The sequence below is a fragment of the Choloepus didactylus genome, chromosome 3, assembly GCF_015220235.1.
Source record: "Choloepus didactylus isolate mChoDid1 chromosome 3, mChoDid1.pri, whole genome shotgun sequence".
Classification (NCBI taxonomy): domain Eukaryota; kingdom Metazoa; phylum Chordata; class Mammalia; order Pilosa; family Megalonychidae; genus Choloepus; species Choloepus didactylus.
The window spans coordinates 156,824,469-156,843,913 of record NC_051309.1 but is presented as its reverse complement, the minus strand read 5'-3'; the positions used below and the strand labels follow the sequence as shown (position 1 = coordinate 156,843,913).

At 35.8% G+C, this 19,445-nt stretch overlaps 1 protein-coding gene across 2 annotated transcripts in view; it reads right to left on the bottom strand.

Moving 5' to 3' along the window:
• SMARCA5 (SWI/SNF related, matrix associated, actin dependent regulator of chromatin, subfamily a, member 5) overlaps positions 1–16,150 on the bottom strand; it is a 48,298-nt gene extending 32,148 nt beyond the window's left edge. The window contains exons 1-9 of one of the 2 annotated variants that reach the window (XM_037830724.1): positions 15,946–16,150; positions 15,553–15,769; positions 12,048–12,122; positions 7,374–7,540; positions 4,916–5,016; positions 2,439–2,539; positions 1,505–1,684; positions 266–421; positions 40–171 (exon numbers count right to left, since the gene is read on the bottom strand). In XM_037830724.1, coding sequence (XP_037686652.1) covers positions 40–171; positions 266–421; positions 1,505–1,684; positions 2,439–2,539; positions 4,916–5,016; positions 7,374–7,540; positions 12,048–12,122; positions 15,553–15,729 — 1,089 coding nt within the window. In that variant the 5' untranslated portion in view covers positions 15,730–15,769; positions 15,946–16,150. The other variant, XM_037830723.1, reaches the window with a different exon arrangement.
• Positions 16,151–19,445: the final 3,295 nt, after the last annotated feature.

The window sequence follows — 19,445 nt, the reverse complement described above, 5'->3', positions numbered from 1 at the left end:
CATTATTATGCCAACCAGAAAACAATTTGAAATACTTACATCAGCTGAATTAAAGACATCTGGCAACAAAAAATTAAGAAGTGACCAGAGTTCATGCAAGTTGTTCTGAAGAGGTGTTCCAGTTAATAACAAACGATTTGTAGTCTTGAATTCCCTCACTATTTCTGACAACTGAAAGAACAATTCATCATTAGAATATTTTGCATATTGCTCAAATTCTTAAGTGAAGGTAAACAATGATTTTCACATTGAAATATCAAATTACCTTAGATTTCTCATTTTTGATCCTGTGCGCTTCATCTATAACCAAGTACCTCCAATTAAATTTTTTGAACACAGACTTCTCTTTAATAAGCATTTCATAAGATGTTACACATACGTCCCATTCTCCTGGTAATAAAACGTCTCTGACAAAGGCAGCCTATATAGCAAAAGAGAAAAAAATTTAATGTGCAAAAATAAATTATACATTAAATTTATTGATGACAGGTAGTCTAATATGTAAGAGTGTGGGAACATTAAAAAGGGTTAGAGTAGATATGCATATGATCTAGAACCAGCTTTCCAATCACCAAAGTAACTACATTACTCATTTTACGAGTCAGAGCCATTTAGTGAAAACTCTGACAAAACTAGTCAGTACAAAATTCAATAGGTTAACTCTTAAACTATCTTCTTTCTACAATTCTACTAGGTCCTGAAATTATTAGAAGATAGGCTTAGCTGAAGCAGAGAGGGATGTCTGACATAAAAAAGGATGAAAACTAAGACAGATTGCAGTAAGTATTTCCTTTCTCTTTAGGTTTACAGATATTTTAATGCATTTAAACCTCCCAACCTTCCCCATGAGGTAGGTTAATACTATTATTCTTAATTTACAGGTGAGGAAACTAAAGCAAAGGGTAGTTAAGCAATTATTGGCTCTCAAAACATAAAAAGCAATTTGGCAACTTAAAACATCCAAAGTATCTATAAAGGAAAAAAAGAAATCTAGAATCATCACTTACCAGGGAAAACAAAATAAGTACATGGTCTTTCAAAAGCATATGAATAAATTCTCAAACCTGAGTTTTATATTATTAATTGATCTAATTTTTAACTTATTTTGGTAGAAATCATACCGACTCACCCAATTACTATAATTGACTCAGTCTATCTTTTTAAAATACTATCCTATGACTACTACAACTTTACAAACTCAGAAACTCTTTTAAAAAGAAAACACTTCTAGAATGAGAAGACAGCCTTTTGATTTTATAGACCACTCTCGAAAAGGGAAAAACAAAAACTATATTCTTACAGCTCACTACAATGTGTAACTCCTTTCCCACTAGTATGATTCTTAACCAACAAGACAATCATACATCTGTAAATCACTAATATTTACAAGGAACAAAATTATTGGACCCCTTCCCTTTTATCCCTCTTTCAATGTAGCCCCCCTCCTAAACCTGAATTCAATTTCTTTTATTATAAAGACTTTAATGAAATACTAGAAACTTACTCTTTGTTCTTTATCTCCTATCAAACAAACAGATCTAAGTGTCGGTACCCATCTCTTGAATTCGCTCATCCAGTTGTGTAATGTAGACTTAGGAACCAAAACCATATGAGGACCAGGAATGTTTCTATAGTGTTTCATGTACCCAAGAAGAGAAATTGTTTGAAGAGTCTTTCCCAAGCCCTGAAAAATTTCAAAATAACCACAAATTTAAAAAAAAAAAGGTCTTCCATATAAGCACCTCCTGACACATATAGGAGAAGTAAAAAAAAACATATTTACAATGACTAACGTGTAGCAAAAACCAAAGTTTGTGCCAAGTTTCTACGTCATGTCACTCAATCTTCACAAATCTACAAGGGAGGTAGTATTTTATCATCTCCAGAAAGTTTAAGTGACTTTCCCGAGGACAACCAGCAGAGTTGGAACTGAAATACAGTAGTTTTTAACCCCATACTTTCTCTAGGTAATTAAGTGTTTTAGCACTACAGGCATAAGAAAACTTTTTACTACATAATCAGCTACTAGTAAATAAGAGTAAAAAATGTTTTGAAGTTTATGAGAATTGTATGAGCTATCATCCTGGAAAAAAAATATTTATTGCTGATAAATTAAACATTCAATGACCTTATGTTTTACAGAAGTGGGGGAAAACAATCAAATCATTATTTAGCAAAAGTTAACCCAAAGCATGTTTTTCCAAATGTATTAAATTTAAAATTTTTTACTGATGATGATTCCTCACAATTTAAGTATAGATACCACCTATACAGCTAAAGCAAGCTGCTGATAGCAGTCTAACAGAGAATTTAGTCTGACAATTCTAGACTATGATCAACAAAATCATGCGTTACACTGTTTAACTTTTATAAATTTAATAGTCTAAAAAGTTTTACAATTACAAAATACAGCCTTTGAAAAACTACCAAACACATACCATTTCATCTGCAAGGATACCATTGATGCCATTCTCATACAAAGAAATGAGCCAATTTAATCCTCGGACCTGATAATCTCTCAGTTTACCCCATTTTACATCTAAGAAAAGGAAAAAGCATAATGCAGTTTTTAAGAAAGAAATACAGTAAGCAGTTCTCTTCATTTGCTATTCAAGAGTTTTAACTTGGGGCTACACATGTCTACTTTAATTTTACTTTCTTTACTACGTTGTCATAATGGGAATTCTGCAAGGTCCAAGTCATTAGGGGTAGCTGCTATGGTCTGGAGTGAAGTAGGAAAGGTTAGTTATGGAAAAGAATTGAGTGCAGTAAACATGACTGCAGGCATCCAAGTACCCACTCCAATCGCTCAGTTCCTTTGTTGCCCATATACTTGTCCCAGAGACTGAGTGGCCTCCTCCCTCCCACCCCATCTAAAATTATTGCACATATTTTTAACCAAATCTTTTCGTGTTTCAGGAAGACACAGCTAGAGCTTCTCTAGGGATTTTGTTTTCCTCCAAGAAAGGGGAAATAGGAAATACCTCTCATAAGTTAGGTCCTATAGAAACAGCATCTGTCTTCGGGTGTACTACATATTTGGCCTGCTCTCCTCACTTCAGCCCCAATTACAGAATGACCACAAAGTGTATGCATCACAATCACCTGCTTTCTTCTTTAAATGTGGACTATCCCACCCTCTTTGGAAAACCATTTCTTTAGGACAAAAAACTAACCAATACCTGGGAAACTAGTTACAAAGCAGCAATGTGAAAAAGATAAAACTCAAATAACCCCAAGTTCCTTTTCTTCTTGTATCACACACCTGGCTCCTGGCCTCATGAAAAGAAATGGAAACTGGATATATTCCATAGGCAAAAGAAAATCTGAAGGTATACCCCTTGAACAGATTGCTCAATTTCTAACTTGATACCTATCTGGCTGATGTTCAATTTGTTAACAGTTTGAGGTCACAGAAATTAAATAACAAACCCAAATATCATGTCCTATAGATGGACCTTTATAAGCTTTTTCTGTCCACAAGTAAGACCTTCTGTCACTTTTAAGAGTGAATTTTAAACAGATTCTTAGACTGGTGGCTCATTACTCATCAGCTCATTCAACTTTAGCACCTGTCTCATCTTCAGACACTTTTCCAGTACTACTACCTTCACTATGAAGCTCCAGGAGTTTTCCCAATTCAAATGGGGCTTCTTCTGTATTTTTACCTTTCTAACAAACACATCATGGAGAGGACAGATAGAATGGCAAGACTTTTCTATTTCTTTACCAATGCTGTTTGAAATTTATTGACCACTTCTTTCAAGTCATTTGTCTGCACGTCCTGGGTCATGATTTCCATCCATATCATCATCTTCCAAATTTGGCTAAGTGCAGGAGGTCTTTCCAAATCTGAGTGTTGGGTCTTTTAGTAAAACCAACACAGAACAGATGAAGCAAATACCATCAGTAGTTCTGACACCAACATGAGTGTCAATCATGATGTGCCATTATTTGACCATAGAGCACATTTTGTCACAGGTTAAGATCCAAACCATGGAAGCTGGTTAGACAGTTTTTGCCCTGCACATCCTCGGTAATTAGTAATTTTATAAATGCAACTTAACCATTCAGTAGCTCAGCAAGGCTCACTTCAAAAACACAACGCTTAAGGCCATCAGATACAATTTTGGTTCCTTGAGTCCTTATGACTATGTTTTCCCAGTATTTCTTATGTTAAACATTGCTGGTGCTTTCACATCATACCAGTCTTCCTTAGAAAACAGATCGACCGCTTTCTTCTTGGCTCCCTTTTTGCCACCTTTTCTAAGCGCCTGTTCTTACCAATCGCCATGCTGCTGCTCAAAGAGCCAAAATGACGGAAGTCTTTATAAAATTTTTGTGCTCACCACCATTGTGGTCACACAAACCAGCCAACAAGTGAGACAGAAAAAGGAGGTTGGAAAAAAAATGCTAGGCTTCAGCAAAGACAGAGGAAGTTTCTGTGCCCGAAATTAACTAACTATTTAATTAAATAGTTAAAATCTGGTCAACTATGCCTTCCTTTGGAAAACTATTAGTAACAAATACATTTCACACAAAATATTTTTTTTATATTAATGCAAAAGCATCAGGAGGTAAGCAAGCTCTCATGAAATGCCTTTTTACACATTAGTTTTCTTATCTGGGGCAAATATAAGGCAAAACCATTTCCAGCTTTACATATACATTAGGGCAGCAATAAACACAATGGCCTTCTATACAGTTTTAAAATATAGCATCACTATCAAATCAACATACTATCATCTCCATCTATAAAATTTTTCTGAAGTTTTATTTCACAATTAATCAATTTCAAAAGATTACTAACAACTTCCTTAATAAATCACACTCAAAATGATCTAAACCATTAACCAAAGGATGTCTCCAAGGGGATTTTTTTTTTAAATCAAGTAATCAAACACATATAACATACATGATGGAGAGTCTTCAAATCGAGTACAAACATTGGTTGCTTTGGAGCTTTCTGTTAATAGTTCTTCATCCTCCTCTTGCTCTGTTCTACGGTGTCGGTAGCTGTGAAATTTAAAATAAAATCAACTGATGTGAGTTTTGGCTTCAATTTTAACTATCAATACTATTTCCACATAACAGTCAAATGGCTAGCAAATTTCCACAATAAATTTTTTAAAGGGCCTCTAAATTGAGTCCAAAAAGTGAGTGCAAGAAATAAATGAATTTAAACGCAAAAAACATTTAAAATTGTTACTAAAAGAGTCTAATACCGTAGAAGTTAACCAGAACCTCATAAACTCAAATGTGATAGTCTAATTTCAAGGAAATATTATGCAATCGGAAAACCTTATGATTTGTACTTCTAGGTTAGCTTTTAAAAGCATTTTTTGACTAAAAAAAAAATAATTCCAGAAATTACATTTTTAAAACTGCAACTTTCACAAAAAACCCACAGTATAAGGTCTTAAGAGCTTAAGCAATGACTCTCAATTATAGACACATTATAGTTACTCAAAAAGCTTTTTAAATACACATGTGCAGACTACATAACATGACACTCAAATATACTCCTTTTAAAAACTAATTTTCTGAAAATCATAACATTGTCAGATTTCTTAATGTCCAAAGAACTCAGGCTAGTAATACTACTTCCCAATTCTGAGCTTTCAACTTCATACCTTTATACTTTCAAACAATATTTTAATCTAAATAGGAAACAGCAGATTATGCCACCGCTGAGACCTCTAAATCTAATTTCCAATTTAGATTATCGACGAAGAAAGATCCAGCTGCAACATCCATTACCTGACTGAAAACCTAAGAATGTAACCTTCTGTCTCTCTATGCTGCAAATGGAAGGATAATCAGCCTTCCCACAAAGAAAAACATCCCTCAGTAATTCTGGCCAAGATAGTAAGTATTTAAGGGCCTTCCTGCTTGTTATATATGCTCCTAATCAGAATGTCTTATTGTGTTATTTTTCTAACCCTATGAATTTTAGTGCAAAGATCTGCCTTCCAGTCAAACTTTATTCTCCATAAACTGGGAGAGAACTTTATTTTTATAAAATCTCCTTAACAATATATTATCAAGATGGTTGATTAAGGTTTTAAGACTCAAGATAAAGGCTGGATATGCTTTATTATTTAATATTGCAGCATTATTGAATATAACTATGGATGTTTTTTAAAAAACCATGCATGTCCTTATACTCAAGGAGGGCACTATTACCGTAATCACTGTGCGTAAACTAACTTATCACTTAAGACAGTTTCCTGGGTAGAGAAGAAATCTGTTATTCAAGACTCCTCTATCCCAACAGCACCATTTAATTAGTAGCCCAAGCTAAATACAATACATATTTACTACAAAATATATTTATCTTACAGAATCGTAGCAAAGCTAAATAAACAGAACTGTTTTAGATAACATCATATAGACTATCCCATAACAATAGCCATTACACTAGTTCACATTTCCAGAGCATGAGACTAACCACTTTAAACAGCTGCAAACTTCACTTATGAAACAATTTAAATACATGTGAACTGCAAAGTTCTCTCTTTTGAAATGTCATTAAGTATTGAAATAATAGCACTTTGATTACATGCAATGGGCAAGGAATAAGATATAATGAAAGCTTAAAATTAAGCTACTATGCTTAAGCTTTTTGATGGCAATCTATAAACCATGCTATTAATTTAACACTGTTGATAACAGTTTATAATTTTCCCTCTTTTAGATAATCTAGTATATTTCAATTACTGAACAGAGTTCAATTTTCACTTACTTTTGGAATTCCATACAGCCATTCCAGGGAGCTAAGACTGCCCTAAATCTAATAATTATTACTAGTTAAACATCTTAAGTTATCCAACCTGCGCAAAATTTACAAAATAACAATTTATAAACTGAACATGTAAGAATTATTTTAGACATTTTGAACTATCTCAAGAGTGGCATAAAACTTGACAGTTCAATTTACATAAAGATAACTAAGTGTATAACAAAAATATTAACAAACTACTATGGCATAAGTCCTCACAAATATACTGTACACTATTACAGATAAAACTAACATCTTTAATGCATGTTATGTGGCTTAGGAGAATAGAGCACACTCCAAGGCAGATATAAATTCAAGTCCGGATTATTTTAATTATTTCATGTGATGTGGTACAGATTACTAACCTCTGTATTTGTGTTTCCTCTCCAAAGACTGGGGTAACATCTGATCTTTCTACTCATTGTGATTGTTTCAATCCATAAACCATATAATGCTATAAAAAATCAGGGATTATGCATACCTTTATTTGCCCCAAGCCAACTGGGGGCAAATAAATAACAGCACTGAAATAATTTTTGTTAAATTATGTAACTTTAATGAGGACTGGCAAAATTTTTTTTCCAATACTCACTCGCCAACTGACAGCAAGTTCTGTTTCTCATCCTTTTTTATCCTTGGGCGCCCTGGTTTCATCTTCAAAGGTGACGTTGGAGTCTTCTGAGCAGCAGGTTGAATGAAATGTGCAAAGAGCTCTGTCTGCTTTAACAAATACTCAAATCTATTTGCTCGGTCAGTTTGCTGCAAAAAATTTTAAGGCACATTTTATCAGAATATCAATAAAACTTCAAGAATAGAAGGTTCAACATGCCTCCATAAAATAAACTAAGCAATAAAAAGGAACAAACTATTGATACATGCAACAATATGGATGTGTCTCAAACATTATGCTCAGCAAAGGAACTCAAAAACAAAAGACTACATACTATTATGATTCTACTTCATATAGATTCCAAAAAAGGCAAAACTAGTGACAGAAAGAAGTTCAGCAGTGGCAAGCAGGTGGGGGAAGGGAACTGCCTGCAAAGTGACAGGAGCGAACTTTTTTGAGAGGATGAACAGATGTACATCATAATTATGATAGTGGTAAAATGACTATATATTTTGTCAAAAACCCACTGAACTGCAGACTTTAAAGTATTGTATGTAAACTATACTTCACTTAAAATTAAATACAAAAAAAAAAGGTTGACAAAGCAGATAATAAGCAATTAAAAGACATGCTACAATAAAAGTGGATTTATTCAGAAGTAGGGAGAAATGCATTGTTCATACATCTGTTAGGCTGTGCCAAATTTTTAAAAGTTATTACCTTAAAAAAAACTTTTAGTTTGAGAACTATTCATTAACCCAATGTTTTCTTAATACTTCCTACCCCTCCTTTCATACCTAACATCTGCTGCCCCTTTGAACATTCTCTATCATCACACCAAGAGAAGAGAATTTATTTGAACAAAAAAATTTAAGACCCTTGGAGACAATTTTCCATTAAAGTAAAAAATGGAATCTAGAGTCTTTTAGAAAATAACTTTTAACAGATATATTGACAGCTTGGTTAAAAAATGGAGAAACAGTACAAGAGAGTTCAATTAAAACAGAAACCAGATGTTACTTAAAACCTCTGCCTATAAATGTTTAGTCATTTTTGAATGGATTACCTGACAAAGCAAACATCAGAAGCATCCAAACACCATATAATACTGTAAGAGTTACATATGTTTCATAGGAAAACCATTTCTTAAAAAAAATCACACCACTGTAAAATGTGAAGACCAATTTGCTCTCCTGAAGGCACATGATGACAAATTATTTCAATGTGTCACAAATGTGTCATCAAAGCAGCCTAATCTGCACAAAAACATGGTGTTCAAAGTCTCATAAAGGATTAAAATAACATACTTCTTTGATAATGTTCTATATCTGGTGTTTGTTTTTGATTACTAATTGTTTATAAATTATGTTTGTTTTATGTGTGCATTTTTACATAATTACCTTTCTTAATTCACATACAAAAGAAAGAAAAGCCAAGAACATGCAACCAGAAAATACTGAGGCTAAAGCAAGACCATTCAATTATGGTAATTATGTTTGAAATTAAGATAACACACAGTGGAAATAAATTCAGATAGGTCAGATCCTTAGTCATTCAAGATAAAAGGTCTTCTACAGTATTCAAAATCAGTGAATAAGTATTCTTCGATTCTTTCAAAATATTTTCAAATCAACATTATCTTCTTAAATAGCTCTTCAATTCAACAAACACTTTTGTGTCCTACAAGCAGTGAGGTACTTGGTTTCCCTATGAAGTTTTCAACATAATTCAATACAGAAAATAAACATAATAGGTAAACTATGTAAATATGTCAGAAAGTGGTTAAGTCTTAAGAAGTAAACTAAAGCAGGACAAGGGGATATTGAGAATCATATTAGGATTGTAGTTAGATTTTAACTAGAATGCTCAGGATAATCCTAACTGAGGTGATCTTTCAGCATACACTAGTGGAGGGTAGGCAGGGGCCGGGAATCAGATCTTATCATACCTTTCTAAGGCTCAAAAACCTTTAATGGCCCTAGATATCTTAAGACAATATTTTTTAAAGTATGGTTCACTGCCCATCAGAGCAAAAAATATCTGGAATCCTTGTTATCCACTTATAAAGCCTTAAGGATGTAAGTATAAACTTTACCAGGGCTCTATACAAGAAGCCAATGATTTCAAGATTGTCTCTCACTCCTCATTTCATCAATTTGGAGAGGGAGAAGAGTTAAGTAGTAGTGGCACTACAAACTAACTGCAAAGAACCAAGAAGTTCAAAACAACAAATACAGAATAAACTTTCTGTAGGATCTATGGTAAAGACCAGGGAAGAAGTCAAATAACTTACTGCTTGAGGAATGGAAAGGTTAAAATGGAAATGGCTTGAGATTTTAAAAGGCTAAAGGGAAGAGGTCAAGAAAGGAAACACATTCTAAAGATCAGATACAATGGAGTAAGAACGGGAATCTGAAAGAAATGAATGATAAAATCTAATGGAGGATTAGAATCGATTGCCCTGGACTTGCTTCTATCCCTGAGATACAGCATTATTATTCAGTTTTCTCTAGTAGTGCTCAGCATCCTGGCAGTTCAGGAATAGAGAGTGGCTAGTGAGACTTATCTATGTTTAAAAATTATCAGATGACAATGGTGCTTAGAAGAAAATTATTAAAGTGAAGCATGACGTCAAAAAAGGAAATGAAGCTGGAAGACTAAAAAACTTGGGAGAAATGAGAACAGATTTGTAATAAAGGCCGCCATTAAGATAAGAAACACTGTGGAGACTCATCGAAAATCATCATTATATAGTCAGTTTTGAGTCATAAAGATTACTTTGCAAAACAGTAAAAAGATTTGGAAGAGTCCAGATCATAAAAAAGAAAAAGGCAAGTAAGAAGCCAACAAAATAATCCATGCAATACTACAGGAATGCTGAAAACATGATGATGAGGAAAAGACAGGAGTAATATATATGAGGTTAAACTTACAAAATTAAAAGTATAAGATTTTAATATCACTGGCAGCTTGGGATTAAGAGGCACTTTCATTCATTGAGATGATACTAAGTAGCTTGTGGGGTAAAGATAATAAATTTTCGGTTTGGGATATTTACAAGTAAGAGGTGCCAAAGGAACTTAAAAGTAGCTGTCAAACAAACAAATGAAAATACAGTGGAGGCTTCTGGGATAGAAATAAAGATTTGGAAGTATTTAGTTTAAAAATGGTAGCTGAAAACCAATAATAGGGATCAAACTGTCTAATAAGAAATGTTCAGAATTTAACAAAGACTACGGAATAGTCAAATAGGATGTTATCAAGGAAAAAAAACAGTCTCTCAGGGTAAGTAAAATTTCCGAGGGAGGGTCAATACGTCAAATTCAAGTGAAATCAAGAATGAAACTAAAATTAGGTCAGAGAATTGGCAATTAGGAATTCACCAGTATTGTGTCAGTGGCTGAAATGAAATGCAAAGAGTTAAAGGAGTGAATGGAAAATGTACAGTTGAAAAATACATTTTCTTCTTTAAATAAGTCTTAACAGTTAAGGAAGAAGGGACAGTTACAACTAGGTGAATATAATAGGAATATAAACTATATATAGTAAAGTATTTAAAATGTAATTTGAAACTAAAATTAGGTCAGAGAATTGGCAATTAGGAATTCACCAGTATTGTGTCAGTGGCTGAAATGAAATGCAAAGAGTTAAAGGAGTGAATGGAAAATGTACAGTTGAAAAATACATTTTCTTCTTTAAATAAGTCTTAACAGTTAAGGAAGAAGGGACAGTTACAACTAGGTGAATATAATAGGAATATAAACTATATATAATAAAGTATTTAAAATGTAATTTACATGTATTAATACCTGTATTATGTATATTACATGTATATATATGTACTCGCATGTATTTAAATACCTATCACATATCTTCAGGACTTTGAAGTTATTTAAGGGATTCAAGAAAGTTTACTGATCTCAAAAAGGAAGTCAAAGGACAAGGAGAAAATACATTTCAAAAAATACTTAAGATCTACTGTGAGCCAAATATTATTCTAGTTGCTGAACACATGAGATTAAGACACTGTTCCTAACTTTAAAGAATATATTGTGCAGTGAGTGTTGCCTAATTAACATATTGTTATTTGAACTTTTCAAATTTTCAGTACAATTAAATGAGTTTAATCAATATAAAGCAAACAGTGCCTTGTACATAGTAGGCATTCACTGTTTGCTATCTTTATTATTAAATCTAAATTTAAAGTTCTTTGCAGTTACTGGTCAAAAGGAAGTAAAAAAAAAGAAGATATGAGATATGAGCCAGGTATTTATGGATTCAAGTATTATGTCTTCTCTTCTGGTAAAGATCCCATCTGTAAGAATGCCATGGGCAAGGAGCATATATTATTCTCTCTGTCACCACTAAAGTGCTAGATAGATGCAGAATAAGTATATGCTGAATAACTACTTCTCTTGCCTTTAATTCACATCCCTCCCAAATCTAAAATCTTAAAATAAATGGGATGTTAACATAATCCAAGTAATTATGTATTATGAGAATTCATGTATTATGATACCACTTATCCCATGTTGCACATATCTTAATCGGCTATCTTACCCTAGTTAGAGAAATTATAAACATAGAAGTTTAGTACATTTAATCATCCAATAAAAAGTTTCTAATATTGATTCTATTCATATGGCTAGAACATACCATTTTTTCTTCATATGTAGGATCTGGTTCTTGAATTTCTTTTTGCTTTCCAGGTGACGCATCATCAAATACTTCCTGGTATGGGGGAAAAAACCATGGAATTTTTCTTCAAGAAGAGTCAACACACCATTTTAGACTGATTTTTGCCCAAATCTCACTCTAAATAATACACTCCCTGCACCAAGCTTCCTAGATACTTAAATAGCTGCCATGTAACTGCTTAAGAATCTAGGAAAACTAGATGAAATTAAAAATCATGGGGATAACAACCTATTTAACTCAAATATGGAAAATGTATAGCTGTTACCAAGAATAAAACAGTATTATTACCTATATCATCCTAGAAAAAGATTACCTTCAATAAAAGTCATATGGGCAAATCTGTCTCTCTTTTTCTCATCAACTTTCTAACCTTTTTCTAATAATTGTGAAATCCAATTAAAAATAAATTGCATTAATGTGGAAAAAATTGCTCCCTTTTTACCATAAAATTGCAGTACCTTCTTTGTTGACTAAACAAATGTAATCTGGAAAGTACCATTATTAGTCACCCTGATTTCCATCTTCTGGGATATCACAAAAAATTTATCATTCAGCCTAAATTGAATATTCCTTAACTAAAGTCTGATTTCTAAATTGATAAATGTGCTTTTCTTGGGAATTTACTCATCATGACATTCAAAATGACACAAACAAAAATTATCAAGAATTTTTACTTTGCAAAGCTTCACAAATCCATTAAAAAATACTTACACAAGAACATCTGGCAAAAGAATAATTTTCATTAACAATGTACAAATCTTATAGTAGGCAGCACCTACTGTAATAGAGTATAATAAAGCTATCTTTAATAAAAAGGTGGGGATGGGGCTAGTTTAGGTGTTAAGTACCAGAATCAGGCGTCTAATGTCCTAAATTCAAATCTGCCTTCATTGCTAATAACTTTAGGTACCTTAATACCTTATGCTCATCACAAATCTCTGGTCACAACACATAAAAATGACAAAGCCATCTACATAGCCTATTTGACAAAATGCTGTTGGAATACCATGAAATGTATATATTCTAAAAAAAAAAAAAAATGTGTTTTTCCAAGTCATTATTTCTCTGACAGTAAAAAAAAAAGATTTGGACACCAGGCCTCTTGAGGTCATAGAATTAATGTGTCTATCTACTAATCTAGTCAATAGTGAAAGATCAGGATGAATGAAGACAGGCTCCACAACGACAAAAAGATCATACTAATTTATAAAAAGCGAGACTGCTCTCTTGACTATCAGTAGCAAGCAAAAAGAAAAAAATAACTGAATTAGTTAAAAAGGCTAATACTACCAAGAAGGTCAGATTTGTCACAAGAAATTTGTGGAAACAGCCTCATTTATTTCCTGAATTTGAAAAAAGGACCTTAAATCCCACTTTGAAAGAAAACAATTTTTTTTTTTGACTGTGAAACAGGTTAAAATTGTCAGATATATAATGCCTGTATGCTCAAACCCCATTTTTATCAGGGAACCTCAGTAATTTCTGAATACAGTTAAGAAAAAAGAAAATAGACAGAGTACATTTATTCTTAAAAAACCAAATCGCACTATAATGTGACAAAAAAAAATCAAAAGTAGTCAATGAAAAGATGGATTGATAAAACATCATTGATATTTTCATACCGAGGTTAAAAAAAAACCTCACAATGGCATTCTGTAGTCAATGAAATTGCAAGCATCATTTTTATAAGAATGTAACACTGAAAGATGTGTGGGAAAAAGTCAGTTTTGGAGTCAGGCCTGGGTTCACTTACAAGTTCTACTTAACCAAAAGACTCAATTTCTTCATCTGGTAAATGAAAATACCACTGACTTCATATAGCAATTATAATCATCATACCCATATTCCTATTTAAAATTTAATTAGGCTTTAATTTAAAAACAGCAACTCAGAGCCACAATATTTAGGCCTTAAATTACATTGTTTCTGATATTTAAATAAGACCTCTAGTGAAACATGTTTATATGCTATTCCAAGGCGGAATGAGGGACTTTTTTGAGAAGCTGATAAAACCTATGCAGAGAATTGTTCATTCACATACAATTTTGCTTTCAGTGTTACTGGTTTTTTAAATCCTCTACCCCATGGAGAAGGAATCCAAGTTAAATAGCCCTCATAATCCAAAAGAACCATAAACCTTAGAGGAAAAAAAGGCAACAGCAGATACATTTTAATTTTAAATAAATCTCAGTCACTGAAAACTAGAGAGTATCAGATTTCCTATTCCACTAAAACCCACCCTCAGCACTAAAAGTTCTTTCAAAGATTAATAGCAAAACACGTTATTTCACCCTAGACTGTAGACCTTTGTTGCTCAAATAAAACTGCGCCAAATGCCTTACTGGTCAACTGTGCTACCGTTTCTTTAGCGTGTTAATTCTGCAACAAAATACTGCACATTTTCATAGACGCACTACCTTCACTTCGTCTAAGGATGGAAAAATCCCAGAAATCACTGGGCTGAAAAATCTGAAGTATCTTAAAACAGGTCGAAGGCCAAGAATAAAAATTTTAAGGGGCCGTCACTTTGTTCCCAGACATAGCAAAGCCTTGAAGATCCCCAAAGAGGCCCGCCTGGCAGCTCCCCTATCTTTCCACCCCCGCAGTACAGTCATCATCCCCCTGAGCAACCCAATCCCACAGGGATCAGCAGTGAGCTGTACCAATTAAAAAAAAAAAAAAAAAAAAGCCAAGGCCCAAAAAGAGGTGCGCTGGATTCAAAGCCGAACAACGAACTCTAATTCACTAATTCATTCATCCACCCCCCCAGCGAAAATTAGATGGGGGTCCCAAGACAGCTGCTCCTGCCTAGACCACGTCCATCCTGGCGGAACAGTACCTACCAGGGGCCTCCTCTCACTTCAGAGGAGCAGCTGCGCCCCGTTTATCCCCACTGAGCACACGGCCATCCAGCACTCGCCATTGTTTCTGTACGAACAGGTACCGCCCCCGCAAGGACTGGACGGAGAAAGAGGCCCAAGTCCTCGGATGAGCTGCTTTTAAATGCCTCCCGTTCCAAAACAGTCTTTCCCTCACTCTTAAGGGGCACCTCCCTTGCCCCTCCCCCAAGTTTGGTGGAAACTGAAGCCTACATTCAGAGATGGGAGGAGGAATTATGGGAGTCTAGTGAGGGAAAAAACTGATAGCTCCCACTTGGCCACAGTAATCAAGCACATCTGTTCACTAAAAGCGTTAGAGGATTTGGCAAGACTCACTAAATAGACAGACAATTAAAATGTGAAGTGCCAGAAACCCATCTGAGTCTGCTAAGGTAGGTGACAAGGGCGCAAGTTTGAAAGAGCATCATTTCGCATACAAAAGGTCTGAGACCGAATTTGGTGCAGTCGGGTTAAGTATGACTTCGTCTAATCACTAAAATAAGGGCAAAGGAACCAACTCCTCCTCCCCACTGTCTTCCTTCCCTCTCCTCGAGCCACAAGCCGCCCTCACCTCCCTCACCCACCTCCATCTCCGAGTCACGGGGACCGGCGCCGGCCACCGAGGAAACTGCTTGGGACGCGAAGCCCTCCAGGCAGCTTTTGTTACTGTTGATGCTCCCGCCGCTGACGGCGGAGACTGTGGTCTTGGAAGGCGCGCTCTCGGGAGGCGGGGGTGGCGGAGGCTCCGCCGCGGACGACATGATGTTCCGTCTGCGTCACCCGCTGCTGCCAAAGGCCGGCCTGGCAGGGATGGAGGGAAAGGCCTAGCCCGGGGTGGCTACGTAGCACTGAAATGATGCAAGAGCAAGACGACCACCCGATTTCCCGCCCCCCGCGCCGCGGCTCCGCGACCGGCCAGCAGTCTCCCCTTCACAGTCCACCTCCTCCGCGGAGCTCAGCGTTTAATCCAGGCTTACCTCACGGCGGGAATCACGTCGACGAGAGTGGGTGGGGCCAGTCGGGTCACTGAGGTCACGGTGGGCGGGGCTAGAGGAAGGCCGAGAGTTGCGGAGGAGGAAAGGAAAGCGAAGGATACTGAAATGGGTACCAGCCTTGCCTACTCCTTTATTTGCTCTGGTAAATATCACCTATCTCAGCAGCAACCACGACTACCTACGCCACCGTCTTTCAACCCTCGCGAGAGTGCTGGTTGGCTGACTGGGGCCCGAGTGCGCATGCGTGTTCTGTCGCTCACGCTTGCTACAACCCCTCTTCACCCGAGTCTTAAGCGGGCTCTGGAGCGAGGAGTGGGCGGGGTCTCGAGGAAGACGAGGAAGGCGGGGAGAGATCCAAACGGAAGGTTTGCGGGTCGACTGGTAGACGTGACGTAAGCGCAGTTTTACACGCGTTCGTAACGGTTTACCGGCCTCGGCTTTCGTGTCTTTTTCGGCCTGGCCCGGGTCGGCGGTATTTCCTGAAAACTTCCCTAAGTTTTGTGCTACCTACTCAGAGGCGTGTGCTGGGCCCTAACGCTTCTGCCGCCTCCGACTATGTGTGACGTCACAGCGTTGACGACGTTATTGGTTATCTTCAGTGATGTTTCGTTTTTTGTTGTCTTCTGCAATATATCTGTTACAATGGTATTTTTAGTTAGTCGTCACATGTTAGCTACATCAATCATTACTAAATACTCTCTACTTCCCTTCGGTGCAGAATTATACGATGTTTCCTCCGAATTTGCATCCTAAAAGTGAGCAGATAAGTTGCATGCACTCTAACACATGTGAGGAACACGAATAACCAATAGAAGAGGAAAACGGAAGAGCAATGGGTTGAATCTTTTCCTCATTAACAAACATTAAATTAAAATGTACATTCTTTTACTAAAAAGGTGTGTTAAATTATCAGCACTGATTTTTTTGTAGACTGCTTTCGGCTACCACAACTTAAAAGTTTGCACATCCATCTAATAAGAACTTAAGCACATTCCATTTGGTAACAACTGCATGATACTGTAGATTTTTATCAGCCGTTTCCAGGGTCTTACTCATATTTGTATCCACTTGTCCAATAGTCAATCAGCATTTATTGGATAAAGAAGACAAAATTTTCAAGAGTTAAGGTTGAGCCACTGGTTGATTATGTTGAGTTCCAAACAGAAAGGATTTCTTTTGAATATATATCCTGCAGCCGTTTTAACTAATTGAATGATACTTAATTGAGAGCTAGGAAAAATGTTCCCAGGCCATCAAAAATGCCATTTCTGATTTTAAAAACTATTGGGCATCTTCTCTCTTTCTAAGCCCACGGGCAGGTGAACTCACTGCCCTCCCCCCAATGGGACTTGACTCCCAGGGGTATAAATCTCCCTGGCAACTTGGGACATGACTTCCAGGGATGAGCCTGGCCCTGGCATTGTGGGATTGAGAAAATCTTCTTGACCAAAAGGGGGAAGTAATATGAAACAAAGTTTCAGTGGTTGAGAGACTTCAAATGGTGTTGAGAAGTCACTCTGGAGGGCATTCTTACCTGCTGTATAGATATCCCTATTTAGTTTTTAGTGTATTGGAATAGCTAGAAGGAAATACCTGAAACTGCAAAACTGCAATCCACTAGCCTTTATTCTTGCACACAGTTGCATAACTATGTAGCTTACGTGGTGTGACTGTGTAATTATGAATACCTCGTGGTTCACACTCCCTTTGTCCAATGTATGGACAGATGAGAAAAAAAATGGGGACAAAAGCTAAATGAAAATTAGGGTGGGATGGGGGGGAGATGAAATGTTTTGGGTGTTCTTTTTTTACTTTTACTTTTATTTTTATTTGTTGATTATTTTTTGGAGTAAGAAAAATATTCAAAAGTTGATTCCGGTGATGAAGGCACAGCTATATGATGGTACTGTGAATGGTTGATTGTACACTGTAGATGATTGTAGGGTATGTGAATGTATCTCAATTAAAAAAAAAGCTTTGGGCATCTAAAAATGAACTATTAGCCATTAACAGCCATTGACATTGAAGAATAATATCATTAAACAGGGTTAACTGAAAAAAAAATTAGTAGTTCAAAAATGTAGGGAAGATGTAAATAAGATTGGATGGCTATGCATAAAAGTATTCAAAATGATTGTCACTGGTGTATATTTTCTAATTCTTTTGTGCTTGTCTATTTTCTGATTTTTCTAAAATGAATTTATATTATGTTATATTGAGAAAACTCACTTTTAATTTAAGAAATGTTAATTCCCAAAAAAAAGTTTGTGAGGAAGGATAGTACCCGACATACAGACACTCAATTATTTGTTGAATAAATACTTAATTTAATATTTACATTCTTATGTAGAAAGAATATATTAACATTCAGGATGTTTTTCTAGTCTTTACAATCTTAGTAGAAATCTTGGGTCCTGATTTGGAAACCCTAAAATTACACTTAAGTATATGAATGGAAGGGTCTTAAGTCTGATAACTGTTTAAGGAAAGCAATAAATAATATTGCCCCAAAAATGGCAATAGTCATTGCATTTATACTGTGAGTTTTTCATACAGGCATATGAAAGCTGTATAAAAATCTCATTAGGGGAAATTGTAGAGGACAAATACTTAGAAGAACCCAAGAAGAGGAGACAGAACATTCCAATTCACTAATCTAACATAAGGGACAGAGAAACAGATTTTGAGCAGAGCCTAAAAGCAGAGAAAGAGGGGAGAGAACTATCCAAAAGGGAGAATGCCTAGAAATGAGATTTAGGAACATAGGCTGTTAGTCAGGCACTTATTTGGTGGCCAAATCACAAAAGCCTGTTTTTCTTCTAAGATCAGTAGTCTAAGAGCTAGTCTTGGAAGCGATAACATAATGTAGGATTGGTATAGTGGTAAGAGTAGAATGGGGGTGTTACGGTTTGCTAATGCTGCCATTTGCAAAATACCAGGAAATGGATTGGCTTTTATAAGGGGGGGGGGGGGTTATTTGGTTACAAAGTTACAGTTTTAAGGCCATAAAGTGTCCATGTTTTCTCCCAGGATGTTTCTCTCTAGTCATCTGGGGGTATTCTCTTCATATCTCCCAGGCAAACTCTGGAGTAGCAAAAGTCTCCTTTCAATGGCTGTCTTCAAAATGTCTCTGTTGGCTGCAGCTCCAAAATGTCACTCTTTCCTGCTCTCCAAAATGTCACTCTCGGCTGCTCTGAGGTCCTTCTATCTGTGAACTCCTTTATATGACTCCAGTGATCCAATTAACACCCACCCTGAATGGGCAGGGTAACACCTCCATGGAAATTATTCAGACATTTCACTCACAGTTGATTGAGTCACATCTTCATGGAAACAATCAAAGGATTCCAGTCTAATCAACACTAATACATCCACCCCCACAAGGTTGCATCAAAGAACATGGCGTTTTTGGGGGACATAATACATTTAAACTGGCACAGGGGTAAGGCAATCCTAGATTCCAGTGTAGGCTCTGGAACTTG